The 23,111-nt window shown below is 38.5% G+C and overlaps 1 protein-coding gene across 5 annotated transcripts in view; it reads left to right on the top strand.

Annotated features, from left to right (window-relative positions):
• The window catches only part of SAMD3 (sterile alpha motif domain containing 3), a 71,021-nt gene that overhangs the window by 23,558 nt on the left and 24,352 nt on the right, over positions 1-23,111 (top strand). For 4 of the 5 annotated variants that reach the window (XM_068938279.1, XM_068938278.1, XM_068938277.1 and 1 more), the window contains 6 exons: positions 3,329-3,456; positions 4,019-4,124; positions 4,863-5,052; positions 9,338-9,448; positions 18,855-19,040; positions 19,356-19,440. In XM_068938279.1, the coding sequence (XP_068794380.1) occupies positions 4,046-4,124; positions 4,863-5,052; positions 9,338-9,448; positions 18,855-19,040; positions 19,356-19,440 (651 nt within the window). In that variant the 5' untranslated portion in view covers positions 3,329-3,456; positions 4,019-4,045. Of the gene's footprint in view, positions 1-3,328; positions 3,457-3,784; positions 3,921-4,018; positions 4,125-4,862; positions 5,053-9,337; positions 9,449-18,854; positions 19,041-19,355; positions 19,441-23,111 lie in introns of those variants that run through there. The other variant, XM_009688802.2, reaches the window with a different exon arrangement.

Here is a 23,111-nt window from a genome sequence, read left to right as displayed (position 1 = left end):
CTGCATGAATATTACGTTGCCTTAAAATACAGTCAAATTAAGTTTCTTTTCTTGCTTTCAAATTACCAAATAGTCTGTACAGTTGTAACAGAACTTGGTATTCGGGTGGAAGCTTGTCTCAGCTTTCTTTGTGACAGCTTTCTTTCCAGTAGCGCTTTAAATTTTACAGATGAAAATGTTTTTAAAGAAGCTTGCAGGGTAAAAACATGGATAATAGAAACTCCATATGTAATCAGAAGCAAATGTTTTAGGGAAAGAGTAGATTTAGGTATAGTAATCTTCAGAGTTAATCCTGCAGCAATGGAATTTGTCTGCTTGATAAGCTCAGCAGACTGATACATTGAGGAGTGTTGATATTCCCCTGAACTTTGATCAAGATTTAGAAAGGGCAGTCTGGTTTGTCCTTCTTGAAACAACTTCTTTTAATGTGGGACTTGTTCCCCTTTATTTATTTCTGACTATTGTGAGTGCATGTTTTCTTCTTTGATCTTCCTATGTAGCCTTACTGTTGCTTTGTGTGATTATAGGTATGCAGCTGCCTTGGTCTTACGCTACAGTAGCATGGAAATGAGAACTGAAACATGCACTTTGAGACTTACTCCTGCATTGATATTGGAATTTTCTTTCCCTTCCCTCATGTTGCTTCATTTGGCAGTATCTGTGAGCATTCAGGGGAATGCTTTGTGCTAGCCTGTGCCTGATAAACATCAGCAATCAGAGTCGGTGTTTTCTTTTCTGGGGGAAGGGGGGAGAGGATTTCTCTTCTGAGTATTTCCCTATGCATTATTGAAAAGGTTGCTGGATAGCTGATGTCCTTTTCATGGTAACTCAGCGCTATATTCAGAGTGACCCAGTTCTACCTTCTGTAAAGTAGCTTGAGTATATTTTTTAATTACTTAAAAAATAGGTAGCAAGCGGAAAGAAAATACTGAAGTCCCTGTAATGCCTACAAAGATTAAAAAGAAATTATAATAGCATTAAAAGCATACACAGAGGATACTTTAGTTATGTCTTTGTTATGCCCTAATTCCTGCTTATCACCCTTGCGCTTTGAGACCTGGCCACGTAGCTGTGGCATATGGATGTGCACACATCACATTCCTCACCTTGGTACTGGACCACACTAAACCTTAATTCTAACCTCAGTGACATCAGCACAGAGGTTAATGTATCTGTATGCTGTGATGCCATAGGCTTTTTCTCATGAGTGAGTGTGTGAAGTAAATATAATAACTCGCTTTCCTTGTATAAAGTGTTTGGACATATAGCTTCCTTCATTTAGAAGAAGTGTCATTTCATATTGATGACAGCTCATTATATCTTCTACTAAAACAAGCTGTATGGGAAATTAGTGCACCCACATGACGGAACTATGCTGGCTGGGAATCTCATCTCTGTATACTGTTTAGCCAACTGCATCAGCAGAAATCTGTAGTGTAGATGGGTCTTTAGCTTGATCTGATTAAAAAACCAAGCTTTTAATCCTTCAGCCTTGAAGGATTTTGCACTAAAAGCAAGGGTTGTCCTGACTCCTCCTAGGCACACCGATGAAATATTGGTAAACTCCTAATATTAGTCCTAATAATAGGTGTCTGAAGAAATGGGTCCCAGTGCTTTGTTGTTTTTATTAGCAGGCAGGGATTGCTCACACTTAGAACTATTCTGAATTTGACTTGAAATCATGCTGTAAATGGCTAAAATATTGTCTGTTTTTAAAAGGTTGCCTTTACGTTTTTTGTTGTTGTTCTGCCTTTTAAGAGTTGATTGAAGAATGAAGAATATAAATATTCTTGTGCTTGCACCGTGCCAAGCACAGTGACCACCCTGGGTAGTCTTTTGATACTACTGTAATAAATAGGATTAATAATAAAGACCAACATCAGTATTCATTCTCAGTCTTTCTAGTTGTCTCAGGAGTGCTAGTACAAGACTGGTGGGCTCTTTCCCCAGCTCCTTTACTCAGAGTATTTGCATGTAAGTGAAATCACTTTTGAGAAGTGTTTTGAAGTATTTGTGTGTAGTGACCTTATTATATATCATCTGGTTTTCTGCAGCAGCCTCCAAACTGCCATCACTTCCCTCCCCCTGAAGTGCACAGCCTGCATTTCCATGTGCAAATGGACATTTTGCTGCAGAGTTAGCGACACACTGATGAAATGTATATGCATATTGTTTTGTGTGACTATAGTTTGCTTGACAGTATTTGAAAAGTTGATATCTACTCGTCTGCTATAGCATGACCTAGTCTAGGTTGCAAGTCTTCTTGCAGGATGAAGCAGTGACCTTTCTGCCATCTTAATGTATCTCTCATTACTTTTACACTACTTGGTTGATAAGGCAAGTATCTTTCTGCTTTGCATTCTGTTTTATCTTTCGAGTTTTTTGAGCATCTCTTTGTCCCACTCTTTGCAAGGAAGTAAGAAGTGTGACGAGAAGGTGTGATTTTTAATTTACACCAGAGTTCTCAGCAAATAATGATTTTTCACACCCTGTTATTGCTGCTTAGCCTGGGGAAGGAGTTGTATGGCTACTGTTGTCATATCAAATTAAATCCACTCATGTAATTCAGAAAGACATGCCTCTTCCTTTAACCCGTTATGTTGCTGAAGTGTATTGGCACAAGAGCACAATCTGAAGTGCATCTATTTTGCTGGTCTGTGTTATTGAAGGGTGAAAAGCAGAAATGGTTTTGTATGCAGATAGTGCACTTTTTTTTTGTATTGTATTGTAGTGGATCAGCTCCTGATGAGCTTTATGTAGGTGAATTCTCATGCTCACTTGGAGTTCACTGCCGCCTCGGGGTATGTACGTGGATGTATCTTGAACAAGGAAATGCTTGGCCAACAACGCCAGACAGTCGTGCTCTCATCTGAAAAACTTCCTTGAATCATTTTCAAGGATGGAGTATAGGAGTATAGGAGTACTTGATGATCCTTTAGCTCATTTACGTAATAGAGCTGAATCACATTACTATGAAAATCACTTATGGGAAGAGTTTTCTGCTACAAAGGAGCTTGTAGACTAGGAAGACCTTTCTCTTTACAAGTAATCCTCTCTTTATGAAGTTGTTACTGATTTTGCTTGTTGGGATATTTTGGTTACTTCTCAACCTGAAAAAAGTTTAGGATTCTGTTAACGGTAAGGGTGAATTTTTATTTCAGTATCAAACTTGTAGCTATTTAGGGCCTACAGTGAAGCAAAATGCCCTGCTTTCTGTATTGCCTGCAGTGTCTACCAAATTTCAAGCAGCATGAGGTGGGGAGGGGCTGAATATGGTGAACTGGATTTAAGCGGACATTCAGTGGTATGTGATTTACTCTCCTCACAGTTCAATTAAGTCCTTCAGGAAGGAGTCTGTGATACCTGGAGCGGAAGGGATTTGGCAGATTGACCGGGAGCCTCTCTCTGAGCTGCATCCCATGAGGCACTGAGTTCCTTCAGCACCAGCACCTAGAGGTGAGGCGCTCAGTGGGGGCCATCTCCGTTCACTCATATCCTTCCATGGTGTCTGGCATGTCCCCTCCCTTTTCCAGAAGCTTTTATTGCCCCTAATTGTAACTGAGGCTTAAGCATTTGCTTGACTAGCTGCTTGGTGGTACAGAGAGGGTTAATATGTGCTTGGTTTACTATAAACCTGTATGTGACAGACTCTTATCAGATCTGTTTTTTTTTCTTTCTGTAAAATGTCAACCATTTCCTGATGAGTGGTGGTGGTGAATTTCACACCTTTTTCCTCTCTGTGTGGAAACCTGGGTGTTAAAGGTACCGGAGCAGGTCGTGTTTTAAAAGGAATGAGGCTGTCTCTTAGAACAGAGGGAAAGCAGGAAAAGGAGAGGCGGTGAAGAAAGAGGGGTCTAAGAAAACTGCTACTTGCAAAAGGCATTAGTTTGATCATTTCCCATTAATTTTATTCAGACCATGTAAGTATAATACTGTTTGCAGGAGCATTTTTTCTACAAGATGTTCAAGTTCAGTTTAGAGCTCAGCATAAAAATAATCCTCTGTCTTCATTTCACAGTGAAATTTATCTTTGCAACGCCTGAAGATGGAAAGTTGGTCGGTTGATCAAGTCTGCAACTGGTTGAGACGGAGAAATTTAGGAGAATTAGTTCCTAAGTTTCGTGGTAAGCGTTTTGTTTATGTGTGTTTTTTAGAACATATTTCTTTCTATGCTTTTAATTGGCATTACTTGTTTTGGGGTATGTATATCTAGGCCAACTTAAGGCTTATATAGAAATTTATTAGGGACATTGCTGACAGACCTGGTAAATCGAAGTAAGTGTGTAGATATATTATCAAGTCTGTGAGAAATGCTGAGGGGAAGATTAAGCCTACATGTAAATAGGCACGCCTTCTAGAAACAGAACTGGCAGTTTAACAGGCTGTGACTGGGCCTATTTTATACTGTATACATCTTTTGAAATAATTCAACTGTAGTATGTAAATGTTTTCTGCCTGCGTATATAAACACTCTGCAAAATAGTGCATAAGAAATTATTATGTGAACATGGTATGCTATGCATTCTCTTAAAAAGCTGACTTTCCTTCATTAACAAAACAGCAATATGCTGTGGTCTAAGCAAAGTCTGATTTAAAGCGTTAAAATTGTCACTCACTGTTGTTTATTTCAGACCTGTCATTTTGTTACTGGAAGGTATCTGGCCAGTGACTAAAACTTCGGGCGCTGGCTTGGAAGGGACAGTAGCTAAAACAAATTATCTTTTTTAATAGTTGAAGAAGAACATCAGCAGTAGAAGGCATCTTTTTACCTTGGACCTGCCCTCCATTGTCATGTTTTAGAATCTTATTATAACTGTAAAGTATCTTACTGTAATTATAATCTTATCCCTTTCCATCTTCAGAAGAAGAAGTAAGTGGAGCAGCTCTTTTGGCTCTTAATGATCGTATGGTGCAGCAGCTGGTAAAGAAGATTGGGCACCAGGCAGTGCTAATGGACCTGATTAATAAATACCAACAACAAAAAAATGGGCTAGAATCCCTTACCTGCTATTGTGAAACAGCTTCTCCAAAATTCCCAGAAGCAATCAGTGGGTGAGTCTGTATATGGTAGAGAAAATATCAGTCTGAGTACATCCATATTCTTTTCTTAGCATTTTAAAATTGATGTTTACTAGCTCTACTGCTGTAGGTTGCAACTGTTTTTACACTTTGAATGATCTCTGACATCATGTTAAATATGGTTCTAACTTTGTGTTTTTTGAACATACCATCAACATTCCTGGACAGTACCAATAATTTAAACTGCCCTTCACTTCCAGTTCTAGGACCTAGTTCTAATTTGCATGAAGCATCATCAAACTTTTCATCACTGCAGCTGAAATGTTCTGCGTTTGCTGTATTAAGGTTTTGAGGCATTTACTTTTAAATGCTGTAACATCAGAAACCTTCGAGTAAAATCATGTGATTTAGCTAGAGATGGTGTTTGTGGCACCAATGTGTTTAATCTCCCAAAGGAAACCTTCTGAATTTGATCAAGATGTAAGCATTTAATAATCACAGCGTGAGCTTTCAACGATAGACTAGATTAGATTTTAGAAAACAAATTCCACAGAGACTGTCCTCATTGAGCAGGCTCCAGCTCTTGGTGAGCAGGGTTTTTTTCTTACTTTTCTCATTCTGATCTATTATAAGCCAGGCTAGATTTTGTTTTGGAAATCTTGGGTGAGAACAGAGGTCCTGGGCTCTCCGTACGTTCTCTTCTAGGCCCAAGAAAGCTAGAAATAGCCTGCAATGGGTGCAAAATGCCATTTTTATATGAAGGCACATTCCCCTCCCAGTTTTGAAGGAAAGGACTATAACATTAACTGTGTGCAGTAATAGTCCAATAGAAGTAGATCTGTAGAGCATTTACTATAGCATTTACTTTCATCCAAAAGGAATCCAATGTGTGTGCTCTGAAATAACTCCACAGCGCAAGCCAAAGGATGGTAAATGGTGGTGGCTGGGTTATTCCCTTCCAAAGCACAGTAATAAGAAGGACTAAAATACCTATATAGACGCATTCTGTCATCCTTGAGTCTCAGAAATGTTTGTGAAAGCCGCTCAGAAAATGATCCTGCACTGCTGGAGGGAAGGAGAGGCCAGGAAGAAGAGGATGTCACTGAATATATGTTTTATCACAGACTTTAATTATGCAATCAATCACAAGCAGTCTTGGTTCTTTGCATAGAGGTCCTGCCTCACTTGATTTACAGGAAGCTTGTTCTTTGAAGGCAGAGCGAAAATCTGCTGTGAAGAAGAGTACTGTTTGTAAGCCCACTACTTCATTCGAAGCACAGCAGGTGCATAGTGGTTGCAGCAGGGGATTTCCAACAAACAGATATGTTCTTATAGTTAAGGCAGTTTGAATGCTGTTTTGAATGTTTGGATTCCATCCTTGACTTTTTCAGGGATGTCTGGCTAGACTGCTTCTCAGATACGATTGCTCCCCATGCCCTCCTCATGTCTTACAACGCAGGCCTTATTGTCTCATAAAAAGCACTCAGTTGCAGTTGTGCGTTCAGGTCACGGCTTTTCTGCAAATTCCAGAAAAAAATCAAATGCCGGAAATCTCAAATATTAATAAATACCATTTACCTTAAAATCTTTCCTTGGCTACTCTTCCTGCCTAAAAAGTAGGTACTAATATTCCTCTATTTAGAGGGAATTTAGGTAAATAAGCTGTTGTTTGTGAAGCATTTTCTGTGGCAGAGTCAAGAACCACATAATAAAACTGTTAAGCATGTTTAAGAAATCCATATGATCATATACTTTAAGATCAAGGTATTGAATAGCTGGTTTCTGCATAGAATGAGGTAAAGCTCCCACTGTAAAGACAGTATTTCATTAGGATACAAAAGGCTATATCCAAATATACCAGCAGCTGTAATTCTCATTTTCTAACTCTGGAGGGCTTGTCTTAATGATGTCCTCTGAAAGTGGTCTTGACATAACCTATACTGTGAATCTATGAATTTTTGGTTAAGTGAGTTCACATTTTTACTGTTCCAACTGATGTTAGGCTGGATTGTGATCTTTGCTGCATGAGCAAATTCCCCACACTAAGATTTACTGTTGGTAGCATCCGTAGCTGGATGTATGGTCCCACAGCAGTGCAAGATGACTATTAGTCTGAGCTGCCACAGTCCTTGCCTTTATCTGCATGTTCCTAGCCCTTCTCCTGCGGCATGTGAATCCAGCTGAAACCTTTTCTGTTCTAGCAGAGTTATTTTTTCAGTTGCGTTAGTTCCTGAAACTAGCTCACCCTGTGAGTGCTAGGGACGGAGGAGGGAGTGATTGGCAAAAGGGGAAGGGGAGGAAGCGGCGCCGTAGCAGCCTCCTTGCAGATCAGCTGAAGCTGCTGAGGAGATTCCAGGGAGCTGTCAGCAGTATTTTGTGTATCTTAGATGAATGTTATTGCCAGTGCTTGCTGATGCACTCCTGATTGGCCATCTCTTTACCCCTATTGTCCTTACTGTGTCTTATAACACTGTCTGAGCTGTGCTTAGCTCACCTCTCTGTTAGGGACAGAAATAAAATTGTTGATCAGACCTAAAATACTGAGTGCAGTAAATGCACGCTTTCTGTGCAGAAGTAATGGATTTGTGAAGAAACACTAAATGTGACTTACATCTCCAGCAGTTTGGAGCAGGATATGGAAATAGCATCTTGGGTCTGTCACGGATAAGGTCGAAGTGTTCTGGGTCATGCGGTGGAACCTGTGCATATGAGGAGGTCATGTGAAGAAGTTACGAAGTAAATACCAGTATGCTTTCCACTGCCAAGTTTGGCTGCAGCTAGGAGCCACATAGAGAGCACATTGGATTTTTCTGCCATAATTAGGTAGCTGAAAAAAGTTTGCAGGCAAAACTGAGAGGCATACTGATTCATGAAAAGGGGAAACTCTCCTTATAAACATACCAAACATCAATGTCAGTTCCAATGACAGGCTTCCATAGGTAAGTGTAGCTACAGTGGAACGCTTTTCTAAAGGGTCTTTGGAGTTCAGAGATTCTGAATAGATGAGGTACGGAAAGGAAGGTGTACCATCTTCAAAAAGACTTGCAGGAGTCATAATTTGTGTAAGGCTCAGTTCTTCAGTTTGTGTTTACACTTCCCTAAACCAAGCTCATGAAAGTCTGGAAAAAGGCTTCAGGACCAGCGCTTGAAGAGTGAAACTTCTAATAATGTCACCTGGGTGGCCTCACGAGAATGTTTTTAATGCTACTTCCTAAGAAGGGGTTCAGTTAGAGGCTGGAGAATAATCTGTGAGTCTCTTGGTAGAGGGAAGTGAATCTCTCAATTAACTTTGATTGACATCTGTTTGTATGTAATGTGCTAACACTGAACAACGCCTGTAATCACTTTCCCTGTTTGCCAGCTCTCAGGAAATACAGCTTTAGCTCTGAATGGGCAAAGCCCTGTTGGTTATGGTGAAAATTAAAAATCCAGAGAAGAATGAAGTCTCTAGTAGTGGAGCCCTGAGCATCCTACCATGAAAGTTACCAGCTTCATCTACCTCTCTCATTGTCTGTAGATCAAAAACTGGTTGATGACCGCTGTGAATTCTTGGCAACATAGCAACAGCCCCTATCTTAGCTTTTTTTCCCTCCAGTACAGTGTACAAATGTTGATGTCCTGTAGCAGAAGGAAAGAAGAAATAATAGGAAAGTGAGGAAGGAGAGAGGTGCACATCTAAATTCACTGTGCAGTGGGATAAAGTGATTTGGAGTGGGGATTCCTGGAACATCAGTATCTGGAGATTTTGGTATGAGTGGTGGACTGGAGTTGAAAGAAATAAAAGAAACAGAGATAGGAAGAGACTAGGTAACATCCAGGGATCATGTAGAGTGGTTGAAAGAATGGAAAGTTGACCGGAAGGTGCAAAATGGGCTTAGCCTCCATAAAAAACAGCGTTCGTGGCTCTAGCTGAATAGAAGCTGCTTTACAATACTCTGTAAATCTTTTTTTCCCCTGTTGTATATTGTAATGGTTAGTTATTTCTAGACATTGTAAGATGGCAGGCAATGAAGATGGCAGTTATCCCACACCCTAAGAAACTGCCAAATATTTATATTCTTGGGTTTTGTGACTGTGTAGTAATTAAAATATCATTAGGCAATATTATTTACGATTTTTCTTTCATGCTGTCTGAGTTTGATAATTGAACTGAGAGATTCACTAAGTTAAGACACATCAGCATCACATAAAATCCTGACTATTTAATATGTTTATTTTTTTACCTTTTCTATTTCTGCTGCTGGTATTTTAGAATCTTAAAATATCTCTTTTGTATAAGCTGCACAAAAATTCCCAATGAAAATCCTTCTTTTTTCAGGACTACTAACAAACAGATGTTCAGTTCTTTTGGTCCTGTGGAGCAGAAAAAGTATCTTTCTTCAAGTGAAAACGACGAAGGACTAATTGATCGAAGAGTATTAAAGCAGAAGTGAGTTCATAATGCACTTACAAAGTTCTATTTGCATTTTTAAAAGGACATAACATTTCTTTTTTCCTCTGCTAAGACTAAACAGATACTTCATGTTGCAGAACTATTTTACACTCTATTAAAAAAAAGATCTGATCTATGCCTGAATATTGGAGACCAAGCCCTGCATGTAGGTGTAACTAGAAAAGAGCGGGAGGAAAAATATACTTAGGATTCAACTGAATCAAATGGTCAGAGCAGAGTCCTCAGTCCTCGTTTGTTACCTCTTGTAGAGGGTAAGATACAGGTTTGTCCTTATCTGTCAAGTTTTTGACAAACCTTTTTTTACAGATGAGTTTTCAGTATCAGTCTGGCAAATTAATCATTGCAGAGTGGAAATGGCTTTAAGAAATTGTGTGGTTGAGGCACGTTAAGTACAGCACTTGGGAAGGTAGGCATGCTGATTCTGTTTGCACGTGTTTTCCTTGTATATCAAAATGAATCTCCTTAAAAACTGGAGACAAGATAGGGTTTTACTTTTCTGTTTTAAAGCTGGGCAGTTGGTGCTGGGCGAGAGTGTTTCTCTGCTTTCAAGGCATTATTCTGTTGTTTGTGAAGCTCTGCTTATCGTTCTCCCCTTTCCCCTCCCCACGTAACTGGTGGCTTCGCTCTTCTGAGATAAAGGGAAGTCTTTCTGTGAAAAGTGTGTTGTATCTTTTAAGAAGAAGAAGGTAGAGATAAACTGTCTTGGAGCAGAGAAGAGGGCATAGTGAATCACATAGTTAACTTTTTTGAATAAAGTTCTGCTATGACCTTCTTTTAGAGAGGAACTAAATAGAAGAAAACTCCAAACCCCCATATTCTGTCAACACTGATACCTAAGAAAATAAATTAAATCATTGAAACCCTTTGAACAAACCATTAAAATGTTCTTGCAATGATCCTTTCTAGCCTGTACTTCTAACAAATGCTTATTTTTAATTAATGATGAGTAATTTGCCTTGTGCTGTATAAAGAGTTTTAAATGGGTTGTGTGAATCAGCATAACCCAGAATAGACTGGCTTTAGGAAATGTTCTCAGCAGATATTCTCAGTACATAGCTTTCAAAGGCCCATAATGACCTGTTAAGGGAAAGGATCTGCAAAGGAGAAATGCAAATTCACCTTGGGACAAAGAAGCATAACAGGAGGCAAGTTTTCTGTAAATGGAAGTGCCCCTTCTCTGCGAAGAGGTAGGTGCCCTGACAGTCTGTGGAGCTGAGATGGTTTACGCTCCTGAAGACCTGAGCAAATTTTATGATAGCTTCTCTTTAAAGGTCAGATAAGAAGCTGGCAAATGCGTTTCTCTGAAATAGCTGTTTTAACTAACTGATTAAGGCTGAAAATGGAACTGAACATCCCGTGCGTCTATTAATTACTGCACTAGGTTCTCTATAGTTAAGTACTATTTTTGGAGACGAATACTGTTGTTCAGAAATAGCTATGACTTGACCCACTGACAAAAGCTGTGTTAAAGAGTTTAGGTTACATTTTTTTTCCCTACAGTGCCCATTTATTGCATTTTTGACAACTAATAGAAAATTTAATATTATATATTCTTGAGGAGTTTATGTTGGCTATAAGCAAGTTACCAAGGACTGCACAAGATGTTTGTTTTAGAAATTTGATTATGGGAATAGAAAAAATTGCTTGGACTCTAATGACAGATAAACATCATATAAGCACTTAAGACAATTCTGGTTAGTCAGTGGGGTTAGCTTAAATTTACAGTTCAAATTACTGATCTGTGAGCATGGTTATACTTGTAGCCTCTGTTCCCTCTTCTCCCTCATCTGAAAAAGAACACCATCAAAGACCCTTGTGAAAAGACCCTACAGCTTCAGCTGTAACTGCAGCCTCAGTAACTGGCATGGTTTTGTTTGGAATGAATTAATAGGTGCTTATATGGGTTATTATTGCTGACTAATTGGGTAGCAGTTGCTCTGTAACTTACCTGTGCAGATAGTCCTTAATAACAATCTTAAAAATACATTCTTCTGCATTGCTGAGTATCACAGTATTACAGAGAGATCAGAGAAGATCGGTTAAACACAAGAATGAAGAGTAAGTGAATGTAGGAGTTGTATGATTTTATTTTTATTATATTGAAAGATCATCAGATTGCATTGTGTGTATGACTAAGTAGATGAGATTTGGATTTTACGTCAGTAGCTTTTTTTTTTTTTACTAATAGGTATAGAAGTAAAAGTGGCAGTCTATTTCTTAATCTCCCAAGATAAAGGTTATCTTGTAGCAGTGCTTTTCTATGAAGACAACAACATAGCATACAAAGGACAATTTAACACATTTTCCCATACCTGCTTTTACGTATGGAAGTACTAGCAGTTTCATGGCTCCTGGCAGCCTTACATTTATCTTGTTGCTAAGACAGCAGCTGTCATTACTTGTAAATACCTGATACTGCTGTGAAAACCCAACCTTTTTATTGGTGTTTATGTTCTGTCTTCATTTTCTCAAGGTGTTTGTTTATCAGATGGTGTGAATAACATATCCCTTTCTCAGTGTTTCCAAGATGTTAGTCCAGCTGTTTTCCTTCAAGAATGATATGCTGATACAGATTTATTTGTACATTTATTCTTTCCATAAAAATGTGTTCTGTAGCTTTTCAGAGTGTTGTGTAACAGACTTACTGTCTGAATGCCTTAAAGTAATTTTTTTAGGGCAGGTTAATGCGCACAAGCAGGACAGCAGACCTTGACAACTTTCTGCTGGTCTGTTTGCTGTGAATCTGGGAGGTTTCATCAATGTTTGGCTAAACCTGGGCCTGCTGAGGGTGGGTATTTGTGAGTTAGGCCTTTGCCAGCATTGACAATGTATTGGCGCTGGTTCCTACAGATTTGGGCTGATACCAAGAAGAGCGCATTGCCATACTTATTTTAAAATAAATTTGGTTCCACTCTCCAGAAATATTTGCCACTGCTGATCTATGTGATTTGGATAGTGTCGTTCATTCATGTGCTTATTGGAGATGGCTTGTGTGCTCCAGCCCTCTCGAAGCCAGATGCCCACCAGTGTGTGCCAGTGCAACGCCTGAACTCGTAATGCCTGGCTAATAGGAGCTGTAGGTAAGCGTCACACAGCACCACGTTAACAATGCTGTATACCTCTTCAGCTAAGGCCATCTCACTTCGGATTTGCCTAGGCTGCAGGCTGTTGAACTGAGAGCACCCAAGTGCCTATTGTGTAGCTACACCTTATGTGTGTCATAGTTTTAACATGTCATTCTACTAATGATGTTTCTAGAACTTCTTCCCGTACTTCCACATTACCCATACATAGACATATACTTTCTTTAGTAAGTATTGCTTTTATATATGTACACATACATACATTTATATATACAGACACATATGCACATATGCAATGACAGTCTGTAAAGAAAATGTCTCCTGGACTGTGCCTCTTTTCTTATAACTTAGGAATTTCGTAGTTTCTATGCAGAACGTTTCTTATTGTTGATCAGAATCATTTCTAATAGATGTGATAATCTCTTTTTTTTTTTTGGCTAGTTCATATAAAGATGAAAAACAGCTGTAATAAACCATGCTGCATCTCTGTCAGTGGTCAGTAGTAGGAGAGAAGAAGCACTGTCTGTCTGTTGTGTTTAAAAGTATAGACATCAGCTGCTTCCTCTGATGCACCTTTCCAGCAGCTAATGGTCAGAGATTCCAGAACCCAAAATTGCATTCAACCCATCATTTTGCACAGTGCTTGATTAATTCTTCTTCCATGAGTTTATCTAAATATTTTTGAAGCTGTTTATTGTTTCGCTAGTAGATTCCACAATTGGATTGTGTACCGTAATGGAAAAATAATTTCTTTTTGCTTTTTTAACAGGATTCCTGATCATTTAACTTAATTTGCTCTTCTGTCTTCACAGAAACAGCTATATCTATGCGAATTTTTTTTTAATTTAGGTTTTGGGTTTATGTAGTTGCTTTCTTTTTCCTTAAGTGAGAACTTCATGTCTCTTATAGCAGCAGGAAGCTTGAGAACATTAACTTCCAACACTGAAAAACTAGAAGACTTACAGTAATCTTTGCTCTGTGCTTGTTGCCTCAGTATTTAGGAAGGCAAGGCAACTTGACTCATGGTTTTGAAATGCCTGAGGTCAGCAGTGCTGAATTTGCCTATACGATGCTGTGAGTCTTTCACAGAAGTTTGCAGAAAAAAAATTCTGGAACTACTACCTAAATCTCCTTTTTTTTCCCTAACAGAAATAAATCAGATCTTCTGAGTGACCTGCAGGAGATACTAGCTACTTCATATTGTTAAGGTCTAGCAAAGTCACAGAAACCAAACCAAAAATACCTAAAATCCTTTGGATCCAGTATATCACACTTTACATGGGTGAATGCAAATAAATTCTGTTTCTATAAAATGGCCTGATTTAGATGGCAGTTCTGTCAGGCAGATTCCACAGGGAGCATTTTCTCTCCCCCTGTCTGTAACCTACAGCTGCTGTGCTTACGCAACTCCTAAGAATGTAAGCTGTCAAAAAGTCTTGACTGTCTCTAGAAGAAGGTTGTGTTTTCATCTAAGTAGCATGTCACAAACTTCCTTTAAAGTTGATTAATTTTGTCCCTTACTTTGCGCTCATACTGAGTGTAATGAAATATACAGCAAGCATCTTGTAGGAAAAGCTAAAACTGAAACTGCTCTGGAAAAAGTATAGTTACCTTGTGTCTTTCAACTCCAGTGTGCTAGGTCTTGCTGAAGGTAAAGCTGCTGCATGTAACTTTCTGTTCAGTCTAAAGGATACCTGCCCTTATGTTTAGTGGTAACTGAAAAAAATGGAAGGCATTATCAAATATTAGGTAGACTGCAAATCCAAGGGCTGGGGTCTAACTGGGAAACTGCATTTGAGCTGGAAAGTAGGAAAGAGCAATAAAGCTGTTTCTTTCTTGGATCTGTAGGAGCGGACTTTTTCCCAGCTTACAAAACTTCTGACAGGAATATTACATGTATAATGACAGTAGTGAAGTTGATAGTGCTGTTGGGTATCTCTTGCTGATGTTTGGTGCAACTACATGAAAGACTAGATGAACATGAATCTATTGAGGCTCCACTTGTGCACTAAATTTTTTATCTGGACAGGCTGAACATGGGTACTCATTGATGTCAGCATGGTTCTGCTTAGCTGTGATGTCCTTTGAGTAACTGAGACTTAAACTGATATAGGATGCAGCAAAGGATGCCATAAACTCGTGGACTTTACTAAAGTAGACAAATAGTGAGAAAAGCATGTAACACAAAGCTTGTTTGTTTATGTCTTCAGCTGACCTTTAAGTCACTTTTTTTTTTTAAGAGCAACATATGAACGAAATTGATGCAGGAAAGCCAGCATGATCAGAGGCTTAAAAATGACAAACTCTTATAATCTCATATTTGAACCTGTTCCTAAGTCCCTACTGCACTTTGCGCAGATATCTTGATGGAGCTACATGTATTGATTGCCAAGATTATGTTTACTAATTTGTTACAGCAAATTCAGTCAGCCTTCTGAACCGAGTTACACAGGATGAGTAATGAGTACAATGAGTGCAGAGACTTTGTTGCTGTGTTTACTCACTGCTCATCTCCGGTACAGTCTAAAACCTTTATTGAATGTTCTAGGTGACACCGCAGATGTGTAAACTCTTTGCCTTTTTTTGCAGTACGACAAGATATCCCTAAGGATTCCAGGGGTTACGTACTTCAGATAAGGATGGGTTTGTTTTGTTTTTATTTTTTGTTTTTCTCTCACTAGAGGAGAGAAATAGTTCAGTCCATAAAGGTATTATTTTGTGGTTCTCTGTCTCAGTAAACACACTGTGCATGAGTAGTGTCAGACTGTGGTGGAGCCGATGAGAGCTACAGCTGTGCGAAGTAGGGCTGTGACTTAGTACAAGGAGTAAAGTGGTCATCTACAGGAGCTGCATGGTCAGAAACTCCATAATTAGTTATGTCCTTACTGGTGAAACGCTTCTTAGGATGCAGTTGCATATGGCAGCTAGAGAGACCATCCTTCCTTTGCGCTGGTATTTGACCTCATGGTCAGCCAGTTTGGGGAACTAAATGGTAAGAAAATTAAACCTAGAAGGAAAATGTAGAGTTTTGTCACTGTGGCTTCTCAAAGTAACTTCTATTATCAAAGTAACAGAATTACAGGTTTTTGCAGTATTAGTAAGAAAGGGGTAGAAACGTGTGGCAGTGAGGGAGGCTGGGACTACAATATTTGGCAGCAGCCGTTTGACTGATTTAACAGCAGCATCACCCATTGCTCTCACTGGGAGAAAAGGTGTAGTAATCTGCCTTCTGGAGTCTTAATTTTATCTTTGTGTCCTAAGTTAGAAGACAGGAGAGGGTTGGTTAGAAGCAGGCTATGTTTGTTTGGACCCAAATCTCTAATGGTGATATACTCTCCACAAGCAAAGAAAGTCTCGACTATCTGCTTATATTGTAATGAATGTACAATTTAACTAAACTGTTCTCCTGGCTTAACAAGTTTGCACGTGAACATTTCTGGAGCTAACATTTAGCATGGAGTGGTCTCTTTTCAAGCAAACTTGTGTTTTCGTTTTAAAATATTATTGCGCACATTTAACGCTACCATGCAACAGTGGTGATTTCAGCAAAAATCTAGTGGAATGTTTGATCTCCATGGAGATCAAAGGAATTTTCAGATCTTATTTGGATAGTGAAGAAATACTTTCTCTATTGGGTAAGGTAATAAGGAACTTGAAGAGTGAAATGGCATTTGGAGTACTGTTGTGTACTAGCAAATATGAAGGGACTGATGGAGGGGAGAATTTCCATATTGTCATGGTTATTAGCCATCTTAGCTGTAAGAAAATTTTATTTCCTTCAAGTGACTAACTGTGCTTGTTTGAAAACTTTACTTGTAGCTAAGATGGTAGAGGGAAACTGTGGAGTGTCCTGTAAGTAAGTCTAAGGTTTTTCGAAACTGAACCTACCAAACCTTGCCACTTTTCGAAGCAGCAACTCAGCTTCACTGGTATGAGCAAGAATTGGAATTTCAGCACTGCTCTGCTGCACATTATTGTACATTGTAAACTACTGTCCATTGTCGGGCTAGTTAAATGATGGCATATTGAAAATCATATGTAGTAACTGGAAGTTTTCCTACTACATCACTTTAGTCAGTAAAGTTGGTGAAAGCAGAGGATTCAGACTTTTAGACTGCACAGCTCCTTATTGATGCTATATCGAAAGTCTGCACTTTGTTCGTATAGGAGGGATTTCCAAGTGATTTCAGAATCTGTTTTTTCCACTTATGTATTAATTTATCATCAAAAAAGCACAAGAGAATGTATCTGTATGTGTGTAATCCTAGTATAATTTTTCCTTCTTCGAAACTGCTAAATATTAATAGAAGGTTATTGCAGTATGCATCTGCTGTTAACCATCTCTGTCCCATAAAATATGTTGAGCTTGGAGAGACAGCAGCCCTGACTTTTTGTACCTGTTTTGCGTGGGGAAACTATAGTGCTGTGAGTGCTGGTACTACTATTAATATATATGAGAATCAGGTGACAGTACCTAAATTATTTTTTCAGCACTGCATCACAATTTGCAGTAGTTGCTGGGGTTGGTGCAGTTATATCATGGCTTTTACTAGTCTGCAAGTTACACAAAAGACACCAAGGCGATGTGGCAGGCACAACCAGGTCAACGAGGTTAGGAGTTATAGGCTAATCTGCACAAGAAGAAATTGAGGCTATAACTATCGTTATGTGGGCCCCAAAGGAGCTGTCTCCAAGATACATAGCAGTCTTTCAAGTGGTATAAACCAAGCTACAATAAATGCTCTTTTCTCGTTGGTGTTGCAGTGGATTTTTCCAGCCTAAAGATTTTGGCTACTGTGGGTTTTTCTTTACACCCTTGTCTGAAAGAGGTAAGACAACACAACTTATCAACGAGGACCTTGCTAAAGCTATGCAAAACTCTTGTTTTTATACCTAGATCTTGGTTATAGTCTACGGTAGAGAGCTTTGGGAGTGAGAACTTGTGCACGTTGACTGGACTCAAGTCTGGCAATATTTCCCTCCATTCTTTTGTAGAATCAAAGATTAGTTCAGCTTTGAAGGGATTCTGGAGGTTGTCTAGTCCAACCACACACCTTTATGTGGGAACTTCCTACCAATAGGGTGACTGCCGTAGTTGCTGAAATCTACAGACGTCAACATGTCTAAATATGTCTAAAGTTAGTAACTGTCTTAATTTCCTTCATAGTTATTGGAGATAAATATATCTGGGCATCTGGTCTGATTTAGATGTCTTCTGGTTGTTCTACCATCCTTCAGTAGTGCTATGTCTCCTCAGTGAAGGTAAAGGGAGTCCAGATGATTAATTCAGATGGAGATATCTGTGTATCTATACAGCCTAAGTATCTACATTTGCCATCTATAAAGATAGTGTCGTAATAAAAATCACCTTTCTAAAAGGGTGCCCGTCATTTCCAAATTGCTCTCTGCAATTCAAATTAAACATAAACTGCAGTGATTCCATATACATAACAGGACTTCTTTTTAGCTGTCTTTGGCACCTCTCAGTTGAAATTGCTTTACCATGTCTAGACTACTATTGGCTGGGAAGCTGGCTGGGGCTCCCAGAGCCGCTCCACCCTTTAGGTGGCTCTTGATTGACTTAGAGTTCAATTTACCCCTACTTTCCCCTTGTGTTTCTTCAGAATTAGGGTTTGGCTGGCTCTTGGGAGGACAGAGGCACTTTGGATAGTTAGTGGTAATTTCCTGCCTCTTCACACCGACCGGGGTGTGACATTTGTAAATACTGCTGATGGCTCTTCTTGGGGCTGGAGCTGTGGGTACTTAGAAGCTATTTCTGCTTTGTTTCCACTCATCGTGTTGATTAACTCCCTTTTTCCGTTTGCTATCGTCACCCTTGGCAGGGATAGTCTTACATAATAAAATATTATACAAGACATCAGTATATAAGCTGGTAAGCTCACTGTCACAAGTAAATTTGCAGAACCCCTAGGAAACACATTATAAAAAGAGAGACAGTTATTTTGCAATGACAGCAAGTCCTCAGTGCCTTCCTCTGTTCTGCCTTCTGTTTTCATCCAGTGACCACCTTGTACCACTTTATATTGTCCACTGATTATAACATTTCACATTTGACATCTAATTTTAACCCCATGTTTTCTGATGGAAGCAGTGATTTTTTTTTTTTTTTTAAGGTGGAAGCCAAGAGAGCAAGCCCCAAAACACCAGTGCCTTGAATCCATATAGCAGTAACTTTCCTGTGTGTTACATTTTTGCTTATGTTTTTCTCTTTCCATCTTACTTGCATTCCCATACAAGAAGAATGTGATCACTGATCGTTTAATCTCTTTCTTTTACAGGAAAAATATGAAATCATTTTTTACAAGATATAAAACATTACAGTGGACAAGTTCTTATGCTTTGCCAGACTTTCCTTATGATGTCAAGTGTATATTAGCAGGAAAAAAATGTCCTGATCACAGTATGAGAATAAGGATTATTGAATTTTTGCAAGCAGACATGACAAAATACTTAGAAGGATCGCTGTAAGTAAACAGGGTTAGATTCATTTGTGGGGGGTATTCCAATTGGCTGTAGAATTTTTCAAATTACTATAAAACCATTCTCTCTAACACGGTTTCTTAAATAGAGGAGGCTAAAAGCCTGAAACCTGTTAAGTCAATAAGAAGCCATGCAAACCTTGAAACTGTTCCCATTGCTATTTGGAGGGGAATCACTTGTCTTAGGTATATTTCAGAGACATTTTGTCAGTTTAGTGTATATCAATATAGACTCCAAGCAATGGCAGATACTGTCTAGAATATCAACTATTTTTTGACATCTCCATCTTGTTTGAACAGGTATCCAAACAGTCAACAGTATAACATCGTTGTCAGTGCTTTGCTGCAGGCATACCCGTTTCTTAATGAAGATGGAAATGGCTTTGTAAGTATTATAAATAGTACCTTATCTTGAAAATTCCTGAAATAATTTTTTTTTTAAATAATTGATCGCAAGAAGGTAGCTTAGGTCAGAGGAAATCAATATCAGTTTTTATATTCTTGCTTTATTCAGAGCTGTAAGTTTCACTTTGAGAAGTCCGCTAAATCACATTCTTATTTCATTATAATAATTAAGGATGAATCCCCTTCCTCAAAGTTGCTGTGAGATCATGCAGGCCCATACAAAATACTTTTCAAAATGTTCCTGGTTGTTAGTTGGATACAGTTTCTCTCTGTCTTGATTCCCCAGCAAACACTCTTCCCCTAGATAAAGTTGAGTAAATGTGAGTGTTAGAAAGAGAAAGAGACAAAGAAGAAGAAAGGAAGAAAGAAAAACCTATAGAAAACTATCTGTGTGGGGAAGGAATGAGTGCTAACATATGGCTGATGCTCTTGAAGTGCATTATGATCACTTGTGTGTTAGATTTGCTATCTAGCTACATCATGTAGTAATAGTGTTGTTTTAAGTATGTCAGCAATCTAGGATTTAATAAAAAAAACACTATTCCAAAGGTCTGGTTGGGATCTTGGTGGGGACATATCAGAAAGCAGTGGAAGGGATTGACTCTTAAATTTGAACTACATTTTTCATTCCTGTGACCTAGAATACATAGCTGTGGTCTCAGAGGATAGTGTTTACCTTTTGACTTCACATCATTGCTTTGCCATGTGATGCTTTTTAGCATCTTGTGAAAGCTTGTAGGAGAGGAGATCGTTATCTTTAAACATATATAAATATACATCTTGTGTGCAGTTACCGCAGAAATCAAAATGATTTTGAGAATTAAAAAAATACAAGATGTAAGTGGTGGATATTCCAGTTCTCCTTTGAGCCTAGGCATTGTAAGAAGGAAGCAAATAAAAAAAAGCAAACACATCTCAAACAGGAGAGAGAGAAAACAAGGATCAGAGAGTTACAGTCCAGTTATTTTCATTCCTTTCTGAATACCCCAGTGGGAGTCCCATGCCTGGATCTTGGGTAATGTTATGTCGTTATTTGGTTTCATTTGTGAACACTAGCGGGAGTGCAGTTCTGGGTGGTTCCAAAGACCTTTTTACAGCCTTTCAGCTTTAAAAAATTGTTTTTAAACAGAAGTTCTTAAGAGCTTTTCCATAGGTTTTCACTGTGGCAAAAACATAGACTTAGTGAAACTTATGAAGCTGTTCTTTGGGAAATAGTTCATCTCTTTCCAAATTGGTCCAGGAAGTGGTGCTGGCAAAAATGATCTGGGAAGTCACATGACGGAGCAGAGACTTTAGAATTGTTTTCTTTATCTTTGACATTTTATTCACTCTTACTAGAAGGGATATCTGGAAGAAATCACCATTAAGTAAGCAAGGAAGCTGGAATTAGCAGTTTGTAATATTGCTCGTCTGATATGTTCATGACCTAGTCTCTCTCCGTTACCTGGATTGAGACAGGAACAATTATACTAAAGGTGCATGTCTGTATACGAAACTTTGGAAGAGGGAGGAGGATTAATTATTATTTTTATTGGACCTAGTGTTCGACATTCCTTTCTTCCTTAACAATCGTTCTGAAAGCTGGAATACATTTTTACTTTTTGGATGTGAAATACTTGTATGTCACAACAACTGAGGCTTAAAACAAAACCAACAACACATGCATAACTCCTTAGCATGAGACTTTCTGTAAAACTTAATTGGCAATCCTGGATTCATAATACCTTTAAGAAAGAAACAAACAAACAAAAAATGCAATAGCCGACCACCATTCTTTCATCTTTTCTCAGAGGAACTGTCTTCAGTTGCCCAAAAAAGTGAAATTTTTGCAGGCACTTCTTTTAAAATTGCCTAGGACTAACATAAGAATATAAGAATTGCTGCTTACTGTTCCTGGTAATAGCACTGAATCATGGATCTTGTAAGACATGTAAAATAATACTTATTAACAGTACTGAATACCTTAGACTTGTTTATCTATAATCCTTGAATAGTTACTGATTGCTACAATTTCTGAAGAGTACATAGAAAAAAATCTAGGAAAAAACATGGTCAACAAAATAATTTGGAGGTGAAGCAGAAAGTTGATTATTTGAGGACTGATAGCTAAAATTAGGCAAGGAAAGTTGCAAAATGAGAGGGACAATGCCAGTCCGTTAAGGGTTAGCTTTTTAACCTTTGGGGTATATAAAGCTTATGCTATCTGTTTATATAGACAGTGCTAGTTAGATCCATCTTGTTGAGCTTCAGACATCTGCACCTGAGTTGCTTTTCTGAACTTCTGGTATACTTAAAGGAAGAAATGAACTTCTGGAAATGCAAATTGGAGAATCTATTTTACGTATGTACCTTAGGAAGAGAGGAATAGCACTCTGAAAGTTCTTGTTTCTTCTTATGAACCACAGAGCCTGGGTGATCAGCCTTGCACAGTAGATGTCTGTATTTGATAAGATGAACTCCTCCTTTTGGCATGTTAGAAGGCTGGATAAAGAAATGTACTAACATGGCAATTCAGTGGGGTGCATCTCTGGGGAAAATGGGCAACAGGACTGGTAGATTAATGAAATTATTTCTGTCCATTTAGAGTACTGACAAACATGTTTTCAAGAATTCTAACTTTTTTTTTCCTGTACCTTTGCCAAGAAATTAAGCTGTGCATTTCAGAAAACTGTACAAAAACAAAAGGATTGAACATAGTTTGAAGTAATTACAGCCTTGTGTTTTCTCTGGCATACTGGAATCCTTGGGTGTTTTTCCCTTCTGCTGCACAAAATGCTTTATTTTATTGCTACTTAGATTAATTTATTGTCCTTTTCATAAAACTCTGCTTTGTGGCTCCTAGATTCAGTTAACCCTGAATCCGCTCTTAAAATGAAAGGAAGTCCTTGGCCTTTGGGGTGGAAGAGGTAATTCTGAAAACTAGACTGTGTAAGTGTAGCCATAATGTCTGTGGAATCTGCAGGAGGCTCAAGCAGTACTTCTTAAGGTTTGTCCATAGGTTTGGTTTGGTTTGGTTTGGTTTGGTTTTATCTCACAAGCCTAACAGTTTGGAGCCTTTCATCAGGAGTGAACTTTTGCACTTTTGTTGCAATATTTTAATGGAAATGAAATAGTGTGGAAATTTGGAAAGGAGAAAAGATCTACTCGAAAACTTAGAGCAAAAAAATCTCTACAACGCCAGGGCCCCTTAATTCATACCAGTGAAACTGTATTTTCATGCCAGGAACACATTCCCTTGCGAAATTTTTGAACGTTCTAATTTTTTTCAAAATAATAGACACTTTAAAACTCCAAGTTCTTGTAAGTAAATAATTTAGACAATGTAAATATTGTATTGAATCTTAGTCTCATGTAACCAGTCATACCGTTGCAAGGAGATGTGATTAAAGGTCTAGCGTTTCAAGATTTATTGGTAGATTAGCCGTAATTCTGTTTCCTTTGTTAAAGGATTTCTAGTTTAATTTTGTGGTAGGGAAAAATATGGTTCTGTGCTATTGCCCCTTTAAAGAGGATATCTAACGCAATACAGTCTGGATGATAGTAATGATCCTAAACAAACAGGTTTAAAATAAGCTTGCTAATAAGATACTTATGTGCTGTACATTTTAAAATGAGATTATTTACTAGGCCATTCTACTAGCAGGAATTATG

The sequence above is a fragment of the Struthio camelus genome, chromosome 3, assembly GCF_040807025.1.
Source record: "Struthio camelus isolate bStrCam1 chromosome 3, bStrCam1.hap1, whole genome shotgun sequence".
Classification (NCBI taxonomy): domain Eukaryota; kingdom Metazoa; phylum Chordata; class Aves; order Struthioniformes; family Struthionidae; genus Struthio; species Struthio camelus.
The sequence above is the reverse complement of the archived record's forward strand: the minus strand, read 5'-3'. Positions and strand labels throughout refer to the sequence as shown.